At 40.1% G+C, this 20332-nt stretch overlaps 1 protein-coding gene across 1 annotated transcript in view; it reads right to left on the reverse strand.

Moving 5' to 3' along the window:
* Positions 1-290: 290 nt before the first annotated feature.
* The window catches only part of PLPPR1 (phospholipid phosphatase related 1), a 291652-nt gene continuing 271610 nt past the window's right edge, over positions 291-20332 (reverse strand). Inside the window, 4 exon segments of the mRNA NM_001266056.1 lie at positions 291-461; positions 6100-6231; positions 10641-10817; positions 14170-14420. Of these exon segments, the coding sequence (NP_001252985.1) occupies positions 429-461; positions 6100-6231; positions 10641-10817; positions 14170-14420 (593 nt within the window). The 3' untranslated portion in view covers positions 291-428.

Consider the following 20332-nt stretch of genomic DNA (forward strand, 5'->3'; position numbering starts at 1 on the left):
AGCTCAAAAGTTTGCCTTTTATTAAAATTCAAAAATTCTGGAGGAGGCAGCAACTGTAGTAATAAAAGTTTAAAGTGAGTTGTTATATTTACTTCTGTGTTTATAAAACTGAAAAGAAAATTTGTGTACAAATATCACAAAACAACGTCAACCATTGAATAAATGTGGTTCTTCAATGCACGCTTGAACAAGAAAATTTTGTTGGTTTTAAAATTCTGGCATAAATATATTAAAGCTGACCAAAAAAAAAAAAAAAAAAAAAAAGGGCAAGCTACATCACTTCCTCATACAAAAAATGTACAAAACATTAGCTTCTAACTAGATAAACATAATATTCGTCATCACAGTTTGACATTGAGCAACTGTGTGTTTTGAAGTATAGAATTGGAAGGTGATTTTAAAAAACAGCTTGTGACACATCAGTCATCTCAGGTAACTTCGGTCATGGACGCAGAGTGATTCTGTGGAGAAAACACAAGCAGATAAAATCTGAGATAGGGTTGCCTGACACGTGCACACTCACTTGTCCCTAAATATTCCCCTGTTTTGTCTCCTCAAGGGTGCACAGGCTGTTCCCTCTCCGTAATATGCTGCTCCAAGGACACTCAATGTCCCTTACCTCTTTTTTTTTTTTTTTTTTTTTTTGAGATGGAGTTTCACAATTTTTGCCCAAGCCGGAGTGCCATGGCGTGATCTCGGCTCACTGCAACCTCTGCCTCCTGGGTTCAAGTGATTCTGTTGTCTCAGCCTCCCGAGTAGCTGGGATTACAGGCATCCGCCACCATGCCCAGCTCATTTTTGTGTTTTTAGTAGAGATGGGGTTTCACTATGTTGGCCAGGCTGGTCTTGAACTCCTGACCTCCAGTGATCCACCTGCCTCAGCCTCCCAAAGTGCTGGGATTACAGGCGTGAGCCACCATGCCTGACCCCTGATTTCTGTTGTTTAGGACACTGGGGGTTTACATTATATTCTTTAGAGCTCAGATACACATTTTTAGAAACTGAGTATTTTGTATTTTTCAAGATACTTTTGTCTGAAATATTTGTGAAAACGTGCATTTCTTTCCTAAAGCAAAAATAACTTTACCTTTTATTCTTTTACTTCTACAATATGCTTTCTATTTGAATTTTTTTGGGTCAACACTTTGGTCATTTATATGATTCCATTTAAGAGTAAATGGTGAAGATAAAGCCATTCAAATCCTGAGATAACTAGGTAAGTAACTTGAGGCAGATTTCTTTAACTCTCCCTCCAAGTCTTTTTTTTTTTTTCCTATTGATAATACGAAGTCTATAATATCACCAGTTCTGAATCAAGGGACCATCAGAATTCTCTAGGAGTACCTCCTTCATTTTTTTTTGTTTTAAAACTCCACACCTGCTGAATCAGAATATCCTGGGGTGAAGGTCCATGTATCTGTGGTCAGCACAGACAGAATTCTTTTTTTGTGTCTAAAACATGTATAAAAAATATATATAATATATAGATTTAATAAATATATAAATAATATATTATAGTTATAACTTGTACAATATGTAATCACACATTATAAAATTAAGTTAAAATATAGAATTATATAGAATTATATATTAATATATAAATAATATATAAACAATATAAATTTAATAAATATAAAATATATATTAAATATGTATAAGTATCTTTTAACTATATATGTATACATATATAAGTATATATACATACATAGATGAAGAAAGTAAGGCACGAAGTTTAAGTAATATGCCCAAGGTCACCAGTCAAAATTAAACGATATGTATGTATATATACATACATAAATATATATGTATATAAATATATCTTAGTGTATATATGTATCTATATTTAATATATAGTTTATATATATATATTTTTTCCCATTGGGAGACTCTATACCACATCCAGAATGAGTTAACACAGTTGCTTCATTTCTAATTTACTTTTTGTTACTAAAAACTGTGTTGACAAGAATGCAACTGAACAACACTCAGCCGATTGCTCATGTACATTGTGAGCAGGTGGGTGTAGAACATAGATAATTAAGAATTGGTTCCTTTGGGATCCCAGCAACTTATAGAATCATAAAATAATGCTTTGAAAAACTTGACTAGTTTTGAATTGTTTACTTTTTGGTTCTCTATGGTATTTGGGAAAGATTTTAGGAAATGCACAGTCTCAATCAACTATACTAAGGGGAATCAAGGAAGGCAGATATTCGAATTTGAGGTAATGTTTTAGAGAGGACCAGAGCACTGTGGCTCTGAGGGCTACATGTGGCAAAGGGGAAAGAATGTCTTGGGAGAAAGGGAAACAAGGGTGACTGGTGCCCTCCCCATTCAGTCTTCTCCTTAGGGGATTTTGAATAGTGTGATGGATGTCATATGTATGAATGTGTGCTCTGAAGAGAGGTTCTAATCTCTGATCTTAAAAGGTCCACATGCTGGGAAGATGATTCTGTTCCAAAAATTACAAAGATGCTGTTTCTAACAGAAACCATGGCTGTTGGAGTTGCAAGGGAAGTTCTTGCCCACAGGGGATATTAATTTTGGAAAAACTGTAGCTCAGGTTCAATATACCAGCCCCCTGTAGCATGTTTTCATATTCAATGCTGGCAGTTGTGGATTTCACAAAAGAATTTTCATTGAATGAAATCTCAGACTGTGTGGTGTAGGAGAACTAGCAGGGCCTTTAGAATTGGATGGGTCTTAGTGGTGTGTGGTGTAGGAGAACTAGCAGGGCCTTAGAATCGGACTGGGTGACCTTGGGCGTATTACTTAAACCTAGTGCCTTACTTTCATCTATAAAATAGGATATAATAAAACCAATGCAGTATCATGAATATTAAATGAGATGACCCTCAATAAATGCTAGTTCTCTTTTCTTGACCAACAAATAAAGGGTATATCTTTCTAACTATCCATGTGGAAACATTTAATACTAAAAGCAGATGCTTGGTGACTTGAATTTTTCACAATTGGTATGGATAGCATAATGTGAGAGACAATACTTCTCTTTAGCTTTCTGTGGCTTCATTCTGGCTAGCCTGCAGAAGTCCTTCTCATCGTTTCTCATGAATCTCTACTTTCCGTGGATGTTCAAATAGTGATTATGGTCAAATTTGAGGTTCTTGGTTTTGGCTAAAGTGTCTAGTTTAGGTTTTGGGACAAGTTTGTATTCATTCATCAACATTTATTTCACACCTAGTGGATGCCAGGATATATGGTGAATAAGACATGGTTTATAGGGTCCTGATCCTCAAAAAGTCCCAAGTCTTTGGAGGAAGCAGACATGAAGGAACACTTGGCTTTAATTATGAGTGACAGTCACATGAGGGGCCTGGAGGGTCCTTTGGCCCAAGCCTAGTATTCAGGCAAGGCCTCAAATTGTATCCATATGAAGTGACATCTGTAATCACAAAGATCTATTGCCAGGTTTGAGAGAAGTTCAACTACTACCTGTAAACAATGAATTCATATCTATTTTGAGAATCTTTTATCTATCTTGTGAACAGCATTTTTTGAAACCCCGTTTAGTACTTCATTTTTCAATTTAAGTAGAATCCTCCAAAATAGAGTCTGGACATCTCTAGACCTGATCAACCACCAGTGGCCCTGAGAATTAAGAGAGAAAGAAGGCTGGGGAAGGCATTAGACAGAGGTCATGCTTGAGCAGTGCTGGGTGGAAGGATGAGGTGTGCAAAAGGGGTGTTCTTATATCAGGATATTCGGGGCAATAGCATTTACAAGGACACAGAGACTGGTATGTCTATGGAACTCAGCAAATATTTTGTTTCTTTTTAACATTCACTTGTTTTCATTTTACCCCCCAAAACAGAGACCGTCTCTGACTTCACTAAACACAGGATTATAATTAGGGAAGAAAAATTAGAGAGATTCTCTTTCACTATTTTGTTACAAGGTATAGCTATTTAGTTAATTTGATATTTAACCTGTAGCAACAGGCTGTTTATAAACCAGAAATATTTTTGTTAACATTTTATTTCTAGACCAAGTTAAAATGTTAGCCTTAATACAAATTAAGGGAAAACAAACAAAACAGCAATACTTGGTACTGTATTAATGGAGAACCTTAAATATTTTTCCCGAAATGGAGATACAGAGGTAGCTTTCTTGTTCCAACTCCCCCTGCCCAACCTCGTTCATTAATAATATGAGATTTAATTAAAGGTAAAAAGGCATAGGGTATTGAGACCAGCCTGGCCAACATGGCGAAAAACTGACTCTACTAAAAATACAAAAAATTAGCTGGGCGTGGTGGCACATGCCTGTAGTCCCAGCTACTTGGGAGGCTGAGGCGAGAGAATCTCTTGAACCCCTGAGGCAGAGGCTGCAGTAAGCCGAGATCATGCCACTGCACTCCAGCCTGGGCGACAGAATGAGACTCTGTCTCGGGGGCGCGGAAAAAGAGCATAGGGTAGTTTTGTCTTAGAGAGATGTGATAGTTAATAATCTTTAAATAGTGAAAATATTATTTTATATTGCACTGATATGAAGTACATAATAATTCCAAAGGGAACAAAGGGAAGTGATTTGCTTTTCTCTTACATCTTCTATAAAAATGCCTGAGTAGGAAAATGCCAAATACAAACAAGATTTCAAAACAGACTATTACAAAAAAAATGAACACTTTAGCCGGGCTCAACTACCTGAAAAAGATGACATGCTAATGAAAACCACATTATTAGTTGTCCCCTATCTGCTTAAAGAACTCCTACTCATCCAGCTTTCTCACTTGCTACCTATAAAGCCTTGGGCAAGTATCTAATATCACTGTCTTCAGTGTTTTTTTTTTTTTTTTTTGTTTGTTTGTTTTTTAAGACATGGTCTCACTCTGTCACCCAGGCTAGAGTGCAGTGGCATGATCACAGCACGCTATAGTCTTAATCTCCCAGGCTCAAACACTCCTCCCACCTCAGCCTCTGGAGTAGCTGGGACTACAGGCATGCACTACCATGTCAGGCTAATTTTTGTATTTTTGTAGTAGAGACGGAGTTTCGCCATGTTGCCCAGTCTGGTCTCAAACTCCTGGGCTCAAGCAATCCACCTGCCTTGACCTCACAATGGGCTGGGATTACAGGCATGAGCCACCACGCTCAGCCTGTCTTCCTGATTCTTATCTTTACCTGTGAAATAGGAATTATGGTATCTATTCAATAGGGTGGTTGTTCAAGTAATAATGTATTTGTAAAGCACCTAGCAATTGTCCCGGCAAAATTAAGTGCTTCATATCATCTGTCCAGGCTCCTTTCAGTTGGCAGGTCCTGGCCTTCCCTGTCTTCTCAGACAGTAGACGTTTTCCCCTTCATTTGTAGTCAGAGAGCACTTTGTGCACCTCTGATTCAGCATGTCATATTATGACTACCTATTTAGAGCCACCTTTCCTGATCATCTGTGATTTATTTATTCATTTATTTATTTAGTAGGTATGGGGACTTGTTACATTGACCAGGTTGGTCTCCAACTCTTGGCTTCAAGCAATCCTCCCACCTTGGCATCTAAAAGTGCTGGGATTGTAGGTGTGAGTCACCATGGCTGCCCCTCATTTGTGAGTTATTTGAGGGCAAGGACTGTATTCAATTATTTTTTTGTATCCCTGGCATGATGCAAGGTTCTGTTGTAGAGTAACAGATCAGGAGGAACTGTTGCATTGAATTTTTGTCACAAAAACAGGTCCAAAGGGACATTTAGTAGCCTTCTAAAATGTGCCTGCCCCTTACATCACTCTCTGTACAGAACCTTTTTCTTTGCAAATATTGTCCTAGTTATTAAGTCAAATGGGTTTTTCCATATTAGTCCAAATTTCATAAATGTGATATTATGTTGTCAAAGTATCCTGAAACAGCTAAGGTTTAAGTTAGACATTACTAAGAGCTCTCTGAGGATTCATGATTGCCAACCCCCAGAATAAATATAGGAATAATTGAGGGGAAAAAGTGAAGACTGCCTTTTGTGAGGGCCTTTACAATAAATGAATCAGATTCTCATTGATGCTGGGTAAATTTAGTGGTATTCATGGATTGATACTGGCCTCCCAAAGTGTTCAGCCTGTGGGTTTGGTTTGCTAAAACTGCTTTACCATACCTGTGCACTTAAGGTTTCCAGAGGGCTTTCTATCCTTGGGAAAGCCATTAGGGGTACTCCACGGGGATCCTCAGGCTTGGGTTTGGAAGGAGATCCTTGCGTTCCTTTAAAATTATGAACCACACACATTCCCTGCAGGATGAGGGGGAAAAAAGAATGTGGTCAGACTGCAGCCATCAATGCCTGGCATCCGTGAGGGTGGCAGGCCTTTCCCCTTGAGTATCATCACCAGAGTGACCTTTTTCCTTTGAGAGAGGGGAAAGGGACTATGGGAAGTACTGTGGAAGCATCTGTTAAATCACCAGATGACCAGTAACAATCGCTCCCCACCCCGTTGGACCTGTTTTCTCACGTGTAAAATAAGAATAGTAATACCCACTTCACAGATTTGTAATGATTAAAGACACGGTGAATGCAAATCACCTCATAATAACAGCTAAAATTTATTGAGGGCCACTATGCGTCTGGCACAATGCTCAGGATTTTATCCAATTTCACTTAACCCACCCAACAATTTCATAAGGGAGATACTATTATCTCCAGTCTAGATAGAGGGACACAGGGAAGTTAGATAACTTGCCCGAGGTCACACAGAGATTGAAACTCCAGAGCCCCTAAATCTTACCCCTATACTACTTTGCCCCTTAAAAAGTGCCAAATGCATAGCAAGTATTCAGTCCATGTTAGCTGGTCTTTAACTCTTACCTTAGATCATCATCCTCAAATTATGACTATTTGCTTGAGATTAGATAACTCTTGAGTTTTCTTTCATTGCTTCCATTTAAAAACTTTCCCTGTAAGTCACTGCCCACTTTTCTGTTTCCTGCTGAGGTCTTTTCATAACTGACTGTTTCTACCATCTTCCCTGCTTTTTTTTTTTTTTTGCTCCCCCCCAAAAAAAACCCTCTTTTTCCCTGCCTCTTTCAATAATTGCTTTGCTTCTTCATCCAGTGTCTTCAAATCTTTCCTACTACTCTTCAAACCCTGTAGCACATTGGCATGCATCCTCTACCTGGCTCATCTCCATCTCACTCTTACACTCGGCTTTTTCTTTTTTTTTTTCTTTTTTCTTTTTTGAGACGGCATCTCGCTCTGTCGCCCAGGCTGGAGTGCAGTGGTGCGATCTCGGCTCACTGCAAGCTGTGCCTCCTGGGTTCACACTATTCTCCTGCCTCAGCCTCCCGAGTAGCTGGGACTACAGGTGCCCACCACCACGCATGGCTAATTTTTTGTATTTTTAGTAGAGACAGGGTTTCACCGTGTTAGCCAGGGTGGTCTCAATCTCCTGACCTCGTGATCCACCCACCTTGGCCTCCCAAAGTGCTGGGATTACAGGCATGAGCCACTGCACTCGCCCCTACACTGTGCTTTAACTCCCCTCATCAGAAAATGGGAGGAGGGGAACATGTAGAAACTTTGGAGTAGAAGCACCCAGGTCCCTCTGTTGGTTATTGGTTGGGTGGCTATTGGACAAGTTACTTATCTTTGAGCCTCATTTTCCTCATCTATAAAATGAGGATAGGAATATTGTTAGAGTTGCCCTGGGGGCACTTGATTAGATGTCTATAAAGCAGACAGCATGTAGTACTTGTTCAGCTACTAACTTCCTTTCCCTTCCTCCCACATTCCACCTCATGGGAAACACAAACATAAAGCACTATTGAACATTTACAGTACATATCCTGCCATTCTCAGTGTTTGCTCTTCTCTCTTTTTCTGTCTCCTCTCCAAGTCTCTGCTTTGGAATGCCTCCAGGCTCCTCCAGAACATTCTTCCCCTCCCATTTCCCAGCTTTGTGTGTGTCCGTGAGGTGTGTTCACATGCATGTGCCAATAGGGTGGTCTCCCTCGTGCCAGAGCAATTCAACCACAGATCTGGATCTTACATAAAGGCCATTTGCGGGAAAACAAATTTTGACATCAATTGGGAATTCCCTTGAAAGCACTAGCAGACCAAGTAGTTACTGAGCGATGAGGACCAGGGCTGCATGTTATGGAGAGAAAACAAGTTTAATGTTGAAGCAGAATTTGTGTATGGGGCTTCAGCAAACCCCAATATCATCCCACAAAGACCCTACAAAATTTGGGACAGTCAGAATGGCTCCTCTTCTCTAACGGGATGGCTGGCTTCAGAACTGATGGACAGCAACATTGATTGTCTTATCTCGAGCCAAAGTCTTTATTTATACACCATTGATCTCCCCTTGAAACCCTTCTCTTCCCTTCAAGTCACCTGTTTTCTTTCCATCTTAAAAAAAAATTCCTCAGGAACGGTAGTAGGGGGTAGGGGGAAGAGGAGTTGGTTAATCAGTACAAAAATACAGTCAGATGGAAAAAATGGGATCTGCTCACTATAACAGTAGAGTGACAATAATTAACAATAACTTACTGTATATTTCAAAATAAATGGAAGAATAGATTTGGAATGTTTCTAACACAAAGTAACAGTACTTGAGGTGATGGATATCCCAGTTACCCCAATTTGATCATTATACATTGTATGCTTATATCAAAATATCACACATACCCCCGAAAAGTGTATAACTTCTACGTATCCATAAAATATTGTTTTTAAAAGGCGTTCCTCAGGAAAGTTCCTAATGAGACGTCAACATTTCATGATTACTTCAGCACTACTTTTCCTGCAACTTCATCCAGAGTATCTGTGTTTTAGTTTTTCATCTTTCACTATAGAAAGAATGCCTGGATCCATTCAAAATACTGGCATATTCTTCTTTTATTTCACTTCACTTTATTGCATGTTGCAGATATTGTATTTTTTAAAAATTGAAGCTTTTTGACAACACTGTGTCCAGCAAGTCTATTGGCACCAGTTTTTCAACAGCATGTGCTCACTTTCTGTCTGTGTCAACACTTTTTTAAAGATATAAAGTGCTTTTAAATTAAGGTAAATACATTGTTTTTTTAAAGATATAATGCTATTGCACACTTAATAGACTACAGAAAAATGTAAACATTTTATATGCACTGGAAAACCAAAAAATTGTGTGCCTAGCTTTATTGTGATATTCATTGTTGCAGTGGTCTGGAACCAAACCTGCAATATCTCTGAGATATGCCCGTCATTTTGAATTAGAAAGAAGCTTCCCAATCAGTGTTCTGAACATGAGCATTGTCTGTATTTTAGCAGATTTTTTACAAGTCGGAAAGAGGCTGGGAGAGGCATGTGTGTACTTTGCATATTGGGGAGGGAAGGAAGAGGGGCTAGGAAAAGGAAGTGTTAAGTCATATGACTGAAGTTGATCTATGTGTGATGCTAATCCTAATGGATCTTGGACCAGAGAGGGCAGAATAGGAGGAGGGAGATCCTTCAAGACTGTGATGGCTTCTTTCTCCTTGGGGAGACTTTCTGAACATTGTTAGGGAATTCATTTCACGCACAATATGGGAGTCTGCAGGTCTGATGATTCATCGTAAATTTTTTCTGGGCCTGTTTTAAGTCCTTGAAGATAATAAAAATCTGCATCTCTGAGGTGTGACCATGCTGTGAATACTACACAGCAATAAAAAGGAATTATTGATACATTCTACAACATAGATGAATCTCAAAATAATTACGCTAGGTGAAAGATACCAGAAAAAATACATTATGATTCAATTAATATGAAATTGTAGAAAAGGCAAACTAGTATAGAATGACAGAAGATCACCAGCTGCCTGGGAATAAGGGAAAAGGAAGGGTGGGAGAGAAAGTTGTATGCCAAAATTGATCAAATTGTACACTTGATGTGTCATTTATTGTATACTTGTTATACTTCAATAAAACTGTGAAAGCCAAGACAAAAAGAATACAAATTAACCTCTTTTTATCAAATCCAACTCAATTTAAGGGATTTCCTAGGTGAGCAGGTGGCCAGACCTCCATCTCTTTGGGGAACCAAAACATCAGAAATATAAGAAAAATGTATTAACCAAAATTCTTCTCCAGGAAGATAGGTGGTTGAGAAGGAAATAAGATTCCCAAGAGGCACATTCCAATAGTAACAGAGTCCCATTAAAAAGGGTGGGTGTGATAATCTGTGGGGTTTTTAAAATTTCTGAGTAGGAGATGCAACTTTGGAGCTAGAGCTGAGTTTCTTGGGATGCTGGAGAAGAGGCTGCTTGCTTCTACCAGTGCTCTTCATTCTCTATTCTTCCCTCAAGCAACACTTAGCTTTTGCCCCCAATATGCTGAGAACAAATTCTTAAAGAAGATTGGTTTGAAGGTATGCCAATTTATCATTAGTCTGCTTGGCCCCAGTCCCAAGCCCAGTGTTGAAAGAGGTAGAGCCAGCTGTCCTTCTAGGGGCAATTTTCTCCCTACCACCCAGAAGGAATATGGCCAGTCTTGTTTCTGAAAGAAAAGGGTGTTTTGAAATCATTTTTGTAGCAAAAGCATGCATAATACTTGGAGAATAATTGTAATTCACAAGGTTGGGACAAAAGGAACACAGATGGTGAAGTCTGGGAAACCTGACTCACAGTTTTTCAGAGAGCAGAAGAGGAGGGGAAAAGGTAAAAAGAGGGGGGAAGTCAACCTACCAGAAACAGGGCCACTGCAGTGCCCAGTATGAAGCCAGCAATCACGTCCGAGCAGTGGTTCCGATACTCAGAGACCCGGTTGAGGCCTGTCAGGAAAGCTGTGCAGAGAGTTCCGAGGCACAGCACTGGCTTGGCCAGTCGACTGCTCTTCGTCTTGATTGTGCTTGTAATATACATCTGGAATAGGACAGAGGCCAGACAGTGACCAAGCAGCCTCCTTGTACTGTGCGTACACATGCAAGCAAGCAGGTACATACACCAGCACACACAAGCAGGGGCTCTGTCAAAGCAACCACGCTAACTAGTATTCCTTGAACAACTCCACTAAGCTATTTAGTAAAATATTTAGGTGGGAAATCAGTGCAGCAAGAACAATGAACAGATGTATATTAATCAGTCTTTTGTAACCTAGTGGACATGGGAACAGAAGTTTTTAGTGGCACAAAGAACGCATTAATGATTAGATTCAGAACATGCAGATTTTATGTGACACATTTAAATATTATTTGGGGTATAAGAAATCCATATGAGTGTCTGAGATACCAAATAAACCTTCTATGGGAATGAAGCTTGTGGTGGAGAAGACCGGGTAGGTGAGTGACTGTAAGTGACTGTACATTTTATTTTTTGTGTCCCCAAAAGTTCCTAGTTGCTTTGTCACACCTTCAGGCAATTAATACCAAAGTGTTGACTGATGAGTTAGTTGATAGGCTGAATTAGAACCTCCCAACAACTGCATCACATAAATAGATTTCAGCTGTGCTAGTAAATTGACTCCTACATTCCTTAGGACAGCTGTGAGCAGCTTTATTCATTTATTCCACTGTTTCTTAAAATATTAAACTTTTCTATGTGTCCCACAAGATTCAGGTCGAGAAGACCTGAACTGAGTAAAGACACCTGATATGTAGGCGGCTGTTACTAGTTTGTTGTGAGGAGCTGGGTAAGACCCTGATGTTTTATAGACTCAGATAGCAAATGTGTCCCTGGTGGTCTAGAGTTAGGAAGCCTTTTTCAAATAAGTAAACACTTTTTTAGCTAATCTTTGGTAGTGGTTACAAAACACCACTAGAGGGCACCATTGGTCTATCATTTCTTAACAAACGTGTTATGTGAGCTTAGCAATTCTAAAAAATAATATGCTGACACTGAGAGTCTATATAGTATGTTTATATGGCATGAGCACATATAAATTAAAATAGATGCATCTTAAAGTATTACAACAGAAATTCTTAATATCCTAGAATGATGCCTCAACACTGGTGAGAATACCAGAAGACAGGAATCTCTTCTATGTAACAGATTCCCTATAAAACTGTGGTTACATCAAAGTTACATAAATTACAATATATTATTATACTATTTTCAGACTCTGTGGTAAATGTTACTTGAAATCTATATTGTATATATTTAGTTGTTTATGCTGTTATGTTTTCCAATTATACCTGTCATAAATCTTTCCTATAAGATTACAAACTATTAAAAGCAGGAGTCTATGGTTAGTTGATATTCTTCATAGTATTAACTAGTACTTAGGAAATCCTTGTTGAGTAATTTCTGAAAGCACTTGACATGTAATAGAGGCTCAGAAGATTTATGCAACTGGAATCTCATATCAGGGTTTATCTGACTATAGCCTGTGAGGCATGATTTGAATGGGATAACATCTGAATCCTTGAGAACATGCTATAGCAGCATTTATTCTGTGTGAGCTGACGATATTTACTTCTTTTGTGCCCAAAGAACTTCATATCTCATTTGTTGAGACGGTAGTTTATTATAAGTAACAGAATAATGTATAATGGCACTATAAAAATTAATTTCACACAGCAATGACTTGAGTCTAATAAAAAATACAGGAAAAGGCATAAGAATACATTGTTTAGGTTCTAGATAATTAGGACAAATCAACATTCTGATAATTAGAAAATATGTTGAATACCTCAGAGGGCTTTGTTTGTTTTAAAAAAAACCTGCATTGAGGTTTTTTGGCTTCGTTTTGTTTTTGGTAAAGCAAAGACATTTAACCAAGCTATAATCTGTTTTGTAAATTGAGGCTTCTGTGTTATTGGCATCCATGTTTCTTTAATATGGGGACAGCTGACGTCATTTTTGTCACATATTCATTAAAGAGTAGAGCCAAAAGAAATAACTAGGAAGACTTATATTTGGTGGTTGGTGGTTGACAAAATAACCTTATCAATGTGATCTTGTAAATGGGACACAAAGGTACTACTGCTCCTGGTTGTTTTAAATAAATAGACCAGATGCATAGTCACAAAGAATGACTGTGTATTAATGATTAGATTCAGAACATGCAGTTTTTATGTGACAAATTAAAGAATCATTTGGGGTATAAGAAACCCATATGAGTTTTTGCCTTTTCTTCCCCCTAGGGGTGATGGCACAGACCTGTTGGCTTCCCCCAGAGGCAGAACATGCCTTCTGCAATTACACTCTGTGACAGGGAGGGTAGCATCTCCCTGGGGGGTGGGTTGAGGGCATACTCAGAAAGTTTGAAAAGAATGGACAGTTTGAAAGGAGTCTTCCCTCTGTCTTTTCCCTTCCCCAACTTTCCATTGAGAATCACCAGGCTAGTCATATTCTGAATATAAACTAAGTTGAAGTAAGGAAAGGGGGTGTTTTTGGCCAACAGTTGCTCTGCCACTGGTAAATGCACCTGATGTCCACCAGCAATATCGTATCAGCCTGTGGAGCCTTTGAGCTGATCCCTGCATGTCTATATTCTGGGTCCTAAGAATGCATAAGCCAGACAAGAGTGAAATGAGGTTATTTCCAAAATGAATACAGCTAAAAAGTTGGAAAATAAGAGAGACACCATCGTTCTTTAAGATGTGGGACATACTTTGGTTTTTCTGTTACTGAAACAAAAAGAAAAAAAGAGAAAGTTATACCCCAGTGGGGCAGTCAATGGCTGTGCGATCCGGGAGACAATGAGAAACATACTTTGGGGTGTTGAGGTTCTTCTAGGATCATCCCTGTCTCCTAGCAAAGTCATGGAGAAGAGTGTCAGAGCAAAGGAAAGCTGTGTATGTATCCTGGCTCTGCATGTTGTTGGGGCAGCCATTCATATGAGACCCATGCTTGCAAATTTCTAGGCAGGTGTGAGAAGGTGTGCTGTTCCAAAACCAACCAAAACTTTGACAAAGAGTACTGTTGTGGGAGGTAAGAAAATCTCAGACACAGTACCAGGAGTCTGGGTCTCTGCTCTGGTTGTATGATCTTAGCTGTACTATGGGCCCCAGCTTTCACATCTGTACATGGGAGGATGTAATTAGGTGATTATCAAAACATTCCAGAACTAATATCCTCTGGCAGATCAGGAGATTGAAAGTGGGGTAGAAGTGTGTGTGTGGGGGGCTAGTATATCAATAGCATAATATAGAGAAATATGCCATATGTCACTTTAAGAGTCACTGTAGGTGACAATGAAAGAATGGAGACAGGGCAGGGAGACACACATCCTATCAAAAACTGGACTTAGGAGAGACAAGACTTGCACACTCACCGTGGCATATAAGGCGGAGTAAATGCTCAGAGCAGCGTGTTTGGAGGGAAAGGATCTCCGAGCCTTTTCTATCACTTCCAGGTCCCCAGTACAAATGTTCCCATTGTTTATAAACTGGTGGTGCGCTTGGCAGTCTGTACTGGTGTAGTTCGGCTTGCACACAGTCAGGAAGTATGGCGTTAAGTGCCCAGTGACCACTTGTCCGGCGTTTACAAAAATGTCAGTAGCAAAAAGTCCAAATGCAAACACCCCTATAAGAAGATTAAAATCATTAGGAATGGTAACATATTCCATCGATGGCATTTGTCTCCTAAGAGAAAACAGCGGTGAGAGTCCGTGATGACCTATCAAAATGATTCTAAGTACTCCGCGGAGTATCTTTCCAGGAGCGGTACCTGCTTCCCAAATCACCCTTTCTTCCAAATTGATGCAGACATTCTACTGTTAGCATTTTATGGTTTTGTACCAGTAGTTTAGAAAAACCACAGTCTAACGAAAAGAATTTGAATTTTGGAGTCATATAGACCCGGGCTCCGGTCTCATCACTGGTGACTGGTTCACAGTATAAGTAATTTATCTTCTTTGAGCCTTGCTTACCTTAGCTGCAAAATGGAGAAGGGGGTAGTTTGGGGAAAATGGAATAATATATGTGCAAAATACCCACTATGGTGTCTACGTAATTAATCAACATCAGTTCTCTCTCCTTCTATACAAAATACGTTCTCCCTGATTCTACCTGGAAATGCAAATCATCTTGGGAGGAGTTACTTACAACATCATGGCAGGTGACAGTAAAGGAGGATCTTATGGAATTGTCTTTTAAAAAATTATTCTAGAAACTTTGATTGAATTGGAGTTTCATTTGATGTTGGAAACAGAAAATCGGAATAAAGGAAAAGTGTTATAAACAAAAGTTGACCATTAGTTTCCCATTGCTGCTACAACAAATTACCACAAACTGAGGGGCTTACAACACAACTGTATCCCCTTCAGACTTCTGTATTCTGGAATTCAGAAGCCTACAACAGGTTCCACTAAGCTTAACCCAAAGCATTGGCAGGGCTGTGTTCCTTCTGAGTGCTCAGGGTATAATCCACACCTTTCCTTTTCCATATGTTCTAGAAGTTGCCTTCATTCATTATCTTATGGCCTCTTTCCAGGACTTCACATCATTCCAACTTCTACCTTCACTGTCATATCTCCTCTGACCCTCCTGCCTGTTTCTTTTAAGGACCGTTGTGATTATATCTGGATAATCCAGGACAGTCTCCCTATCACAACTTGAACCACACCTGCATTCCTTTTTTGCCATGTAAGGTAACAGTTTCCAGGGACATGACCATCTTTGGGTGGGGAAGGGTGCATTCTGATTTTGCTGTTGGTCTGAAAACCCTGTGAGTAGGCTATACTTCCTGGATTTTATCTGTTCTCTGGTAAATTCCATAAGATTAGTCCCAACAAGCTTGAACATACAGAGGTTTCCTTATAGAAAGCTTTGTGAATTATTTCAAGGTCTGTATATTACATCTATGCACTGAGCAAGGCTGTGTAGAGCTATAAGTGGGTTGAAGAGATGAAGATGTCTTATATGCAATTGAAGGTAGAAGTTGACAAGTGTGAGAGGCAGCATTAACCTTTCTAAATGTCAAGGGTCTGCTATAGTTTCAACTAAATGTCTACCCAATTTTGACTCCCATACTCAATGTTCTGAATCTGCAAATTGTGCTGACCTCAGCACCCAAAAATTAATCCATTATAGCAGAAGCAAAGACTAGTTTGGCTGAAACCTTCATCTGGTTTTCATTTTTATCTGTATTGATTGCTATAATCTTTCTTTTTGTGGCTTTGCCAGTATGTGCTTTATCATAATGAGAACTAGCTCTTTTAATAGCTTCTGCTGGCTCATACTCATTGGGTCTGACCTCTGAGAGCAGGCATTCATTGATCATCCAAGGCAGTTTTCACCCCCAGATGCTGGAAGTCAGAATGGGTGGAGATTTTCTACATCTTCAAGCAAGATTCTCAAAGACTAGGTTTCTGGGTCTTTCAAGGGGCAATAAGTCTGTCCAGACATAACTTTTCCAGAAAACTAGAGTAATTTATGATCTGAAAAAGGAAAAGTGGCAGGATCTCCCTTTGGCATTTTGTCAGAAGTGTTTCCAATTAGGGCGGGTTTTATTCTTTCTGTGGCAGAGGATTTCTAGGCTCCTTGGGTCAGTGCCAGCTCTGTGGTCACAGTGATTGTATGATGGCCAGCTCTCCATGCCACTGTCCTGGATGCCAAGGCTGACAGTGGCTTTCTCTTCTTCTCTTTGCCTTCTGTGGATTGTGTCTGTTTCTTCTGCTGGCTTCAGGAGCATCTGCTGTCCAAACACTTGATTCTGGTGCATTTGATCCAGCTTTAGAAGGTACCGCATCAGCCTGTGCAGGCCACAGCAACAAAGCATGATGGAACCTGCACTGGTGACTCACAGACCATGTCAGATCATACAGGGCTTTTCTAAAGGAACTCAGGCCATCTTTCTGTTACTTAACCCTGAGCTCCTTGTGTGTATTTTTATAAGCCTCAGAAGCTAAAAACAGCTACTCTTGCCCTTAGAGTCAGATGAAACACCGCTTAGTCTCCAGTATTGCAAGGCATGATTTGAAGATGTTTTAAAAATGTCTCTGTATCTTGGTTTGGCATCTAAAATTCTTCAGGTGAGATCATATTTTTTAATAGATATTTTTCATTTCCATAACCCAGCAACCCGTCAGATGGTTCTATTTATCTTAAGGCTCTGCTCCATCTGTGATGTTTCTTCCTTCAGAGAAGCCGATTATGTTTTTGAATGGATCTTCCAATTTACAACAGACACAAAAGTCCAAAAGTAAAGCATTTTTGATTTGCCAGAGCTATGTGCTTGTTGTGATTGCTGTGGCTGTGTTCAGAAATCTGAATATGCTTGGTTTGGAAGATCAAGAGCTATAACCCAGAGGGCAAGACAGTCTTAGGAAGTTTCTGAAATCAACTGCAGAGTAGGGGAGGAAGCAGATGTGGGTGTCACAGGAGGAGCTGGAGTCCTGCCTGGTCTGATTACAGGAGTAAAGAGGTACTTCCAGGCTCCCTGCCTCAGGCTGGTGTCAAGCCTTAGGGTCTGGGAAATGTAAATCTCCAGAAGGGTTTTTTGGAAATGTGGACAAAGGGCATTGTCTTCCTGCTGGAGTGTAGATTGGGAACCCTACAAACCTCTTAGAGAACTTTCACATCCAGCTTGGCACCACAGCACAGGGTAACTGCATTAGCAATGGCCAAGGAAGGGTCAAATTAGTTAAGAGGCTTGGAGGAAGGACAAAAAACTTGGTGTCTGCTGCTGATGGCCATGATCAGGTCCCAGTAACATGGATTGTCTAAGGAAACCTGAGCTCTTTGTGGCCTAAAAGAACGTAATGGATGCACGCTGGGCTAAACAAAGGATGAAGAAAGAGAATGATGAAGGTGTTAAAGTCTCTTACTTTTTTTCTCAGGGTTTTACCTGGACCCCATCTGATCTCAGATAGGATGTCTTTGGACAAGTTAGGATCTTTGATCCCTAGTGGTTTAGGACATGGAGTGAAATTCTGTGACCCTATTCCTGCTGTGGACTCAGCGCAGGACTGCAGCCCTTGACTCCACCAAGAATGTAGTAGAAACAGTGACAGAACCAGGAAACACACATGATGGGGATCTTCAAAGCCATCAATAATTGGCCTACTGACAAACAATAATAGGGCTCATTCCAGGATCCCTTCAGAACTGGGAAAAGTACAGAACCAGACTGCTCAGTGCTGTCCACACAGCAGACCTTCATTAGGAAGTCTAGATGCATGCAACAGAGTAACAAGTAGCAGGGGTTGGTGGGGTGAGCAAAGGAAGGACCATGTTCCTTTTAAGCCCTGAAAGTCTGGGACCTTGGGTAGAGCCTCAAAACTGAAGGCCAAATGTTGCATACTAAATTATAAATGTGTAATTCTCCAGTCAAAAAGGCACTTTGCTGACAGCTTCTGATGGATCATCTCTCAATTGTCCACTAAAATCATACATGAGGACAGTGAAAAAAGATGGAAACTTTGCCAACAACTGACGCCAAACTGAAGGATAAGTGAGAGGAGTTCACTGTCGATAACCTTCATATGGAGTATGTTTAATCTCTCTGTCTCTCTTACACACACACACACACTCATGCATGCGCGTGCACGCGCGCGCACACACACACACACTCTTTTACGTCATGGAAAACTCAAGCTTCTCCTCAGAAGACAGACTACAGAGACTGCAGGAGAAAACCTGGGGAAAGGTTTTCTATCTCTCATACTATCGGGCCCCTGACTCTGAGATCCAGGATTTAGACTCCCCAGAAAACAAGGCTTCTGTCTCCCCACTGGATGAGTTCGCTCTGAATTTGCCTAAGACTCTCCTCTCTTACCTATTTTTTTCTAACTGTATTTAGAGAGACACTCCTGGACAAGAACTCGGCAGGAGGCGGCAGGGGCACAGGCACTGGCATTTCGCATTCTGAGAGGACTAGATTCACGTCTTCTGGAGAGCATCGCTGCTGCTGGCTATAGCAGCTTTGTGCACGCCCTATAGAGCACCAATGAGCCACACAGTGAGGACACCAGATGCTAGTTCCTTGGAGCTGAGGAGCTCTAGTAGGAAGCTTGCTAACTAGGGATTGGACTTGGGGCTGCGTACATCTGCTTTCAAGATGTAACTCTGAAAAGCTGGCCAAGAGCAAGTCACACTTCTGTTGATGAACAGAGCATGCATAGGTCTAGCCCCATTTAAGAGTAAATAGCGAGAAATAATCATAGATCACATGGGACCTTGGAAAAATCTCCTGTTTTAGACTAGTATGGTACCATTATTCTCTTCTTTCATATTTCTTGTTTCAGTAGGAACTTTACACTTGCATAGATTATTCAATAATTTCCATCTGTCACATTAGAATTGTTGAATATGCAGGCTTTATTACATACAGCCAGGAACACATTTGTTTTTGCTCATCATTGTATTCCCAGCACCTAGCATCAAACTCGGCACATAGTAACCATTTAACAGATAATTGTGGGATCAGTGAATGAACTGCTGAAGAAACTGTAGAAAGTAATGGAAGAGGATAAAAGAGCATAGAAACTTGTCCATATTTTCTAATTCATGTTGGTGCCTTACATCCATGATTTCAGAGAACATAGTTGACAGCAAACCATATAGCATGTAAGTTGCAGGGATCATATCTCCTTTTTTTTTTTTTTTTTTTTTTTTTTTGAGATGGAGTCTCGCTTTGTCGCCCAGGCTGGAGTGCAGTGGCCGGATCTCAGCTCACTGCAAGCTCCGCCTCCCGGGTTTACGCCATTCTCCTGCCTCAGCCTCCCGAGTAGCTGGGACTACAGGCGCCCGCCACCTCGCCCGGCTAGTTTTTTGTATTTTTAGTAGAGACGGGGTTTCACCATGTTAGCCAGGATGGTCTCGATTTCCTGACCTTGTGATCCGCATATCTCCTTTTTATAAAATTCACAAAGTCAGGCATAGTGCTAGACAACTAGAACATAAGTGATCATTAAAAACTGGGACTTCATAAGTGTCTCATGAATTGGAAAACTGTAAATCATAATTCACAAATGAAAGCATTCTCTATTCTAATGCAGTGAGAATAAAAAAACCTTAGAGTATGGAGATCTATGTCATACACAACAAATACTTTTTATTGGAGATGTATGTGAAGCACAGGAAACTGAAGTCATGATGAACTTGGGAAGTGTACTGATGGGTAGTTTTATTGAGACGTGCATATTTTAGAAATGTCTCTATTTCTGATTCTGAGAAATTACAATGGTTGTCAGTTTCGGTATTAACATGTGGGCACATAAAAACTCCTATATATTTTCATGTGGGGAAACTAACACATGGAAATTTAAAAAAGAATAGTGAAAAAGACATAAAAACAATTTATCTGGATTAAGTTGCCAACAATACTCTGCACCTATGTTGAAAAGCTACTCTGTGGGCAGTTGCTTAGTCTGAACTGCAGCTTGTGCCACCCCTCCCTACTTTCCTTAACATTCATTCTCAATCTCTTATCAAATATTGTTGGCCAGGCACGGTGGCTCATGCCTGTAATCCCAGCACTTTGGGAAGCCGAGG

This window comes from Macaca mulatta, chromosome 15 (assembly GCF_049350105.2).
Source record: "Macaca mulatta isolate MMU2019108-1 chromosome 15, T2T-MMU8v2.0, whole genome shotgun sequence".
Taxonomy (NCBI): Eukaryota; Metazoa; Chordata; class Mammalia; order Primates; family Cercopithecidae; genus Macaca; species Macaca mulatta.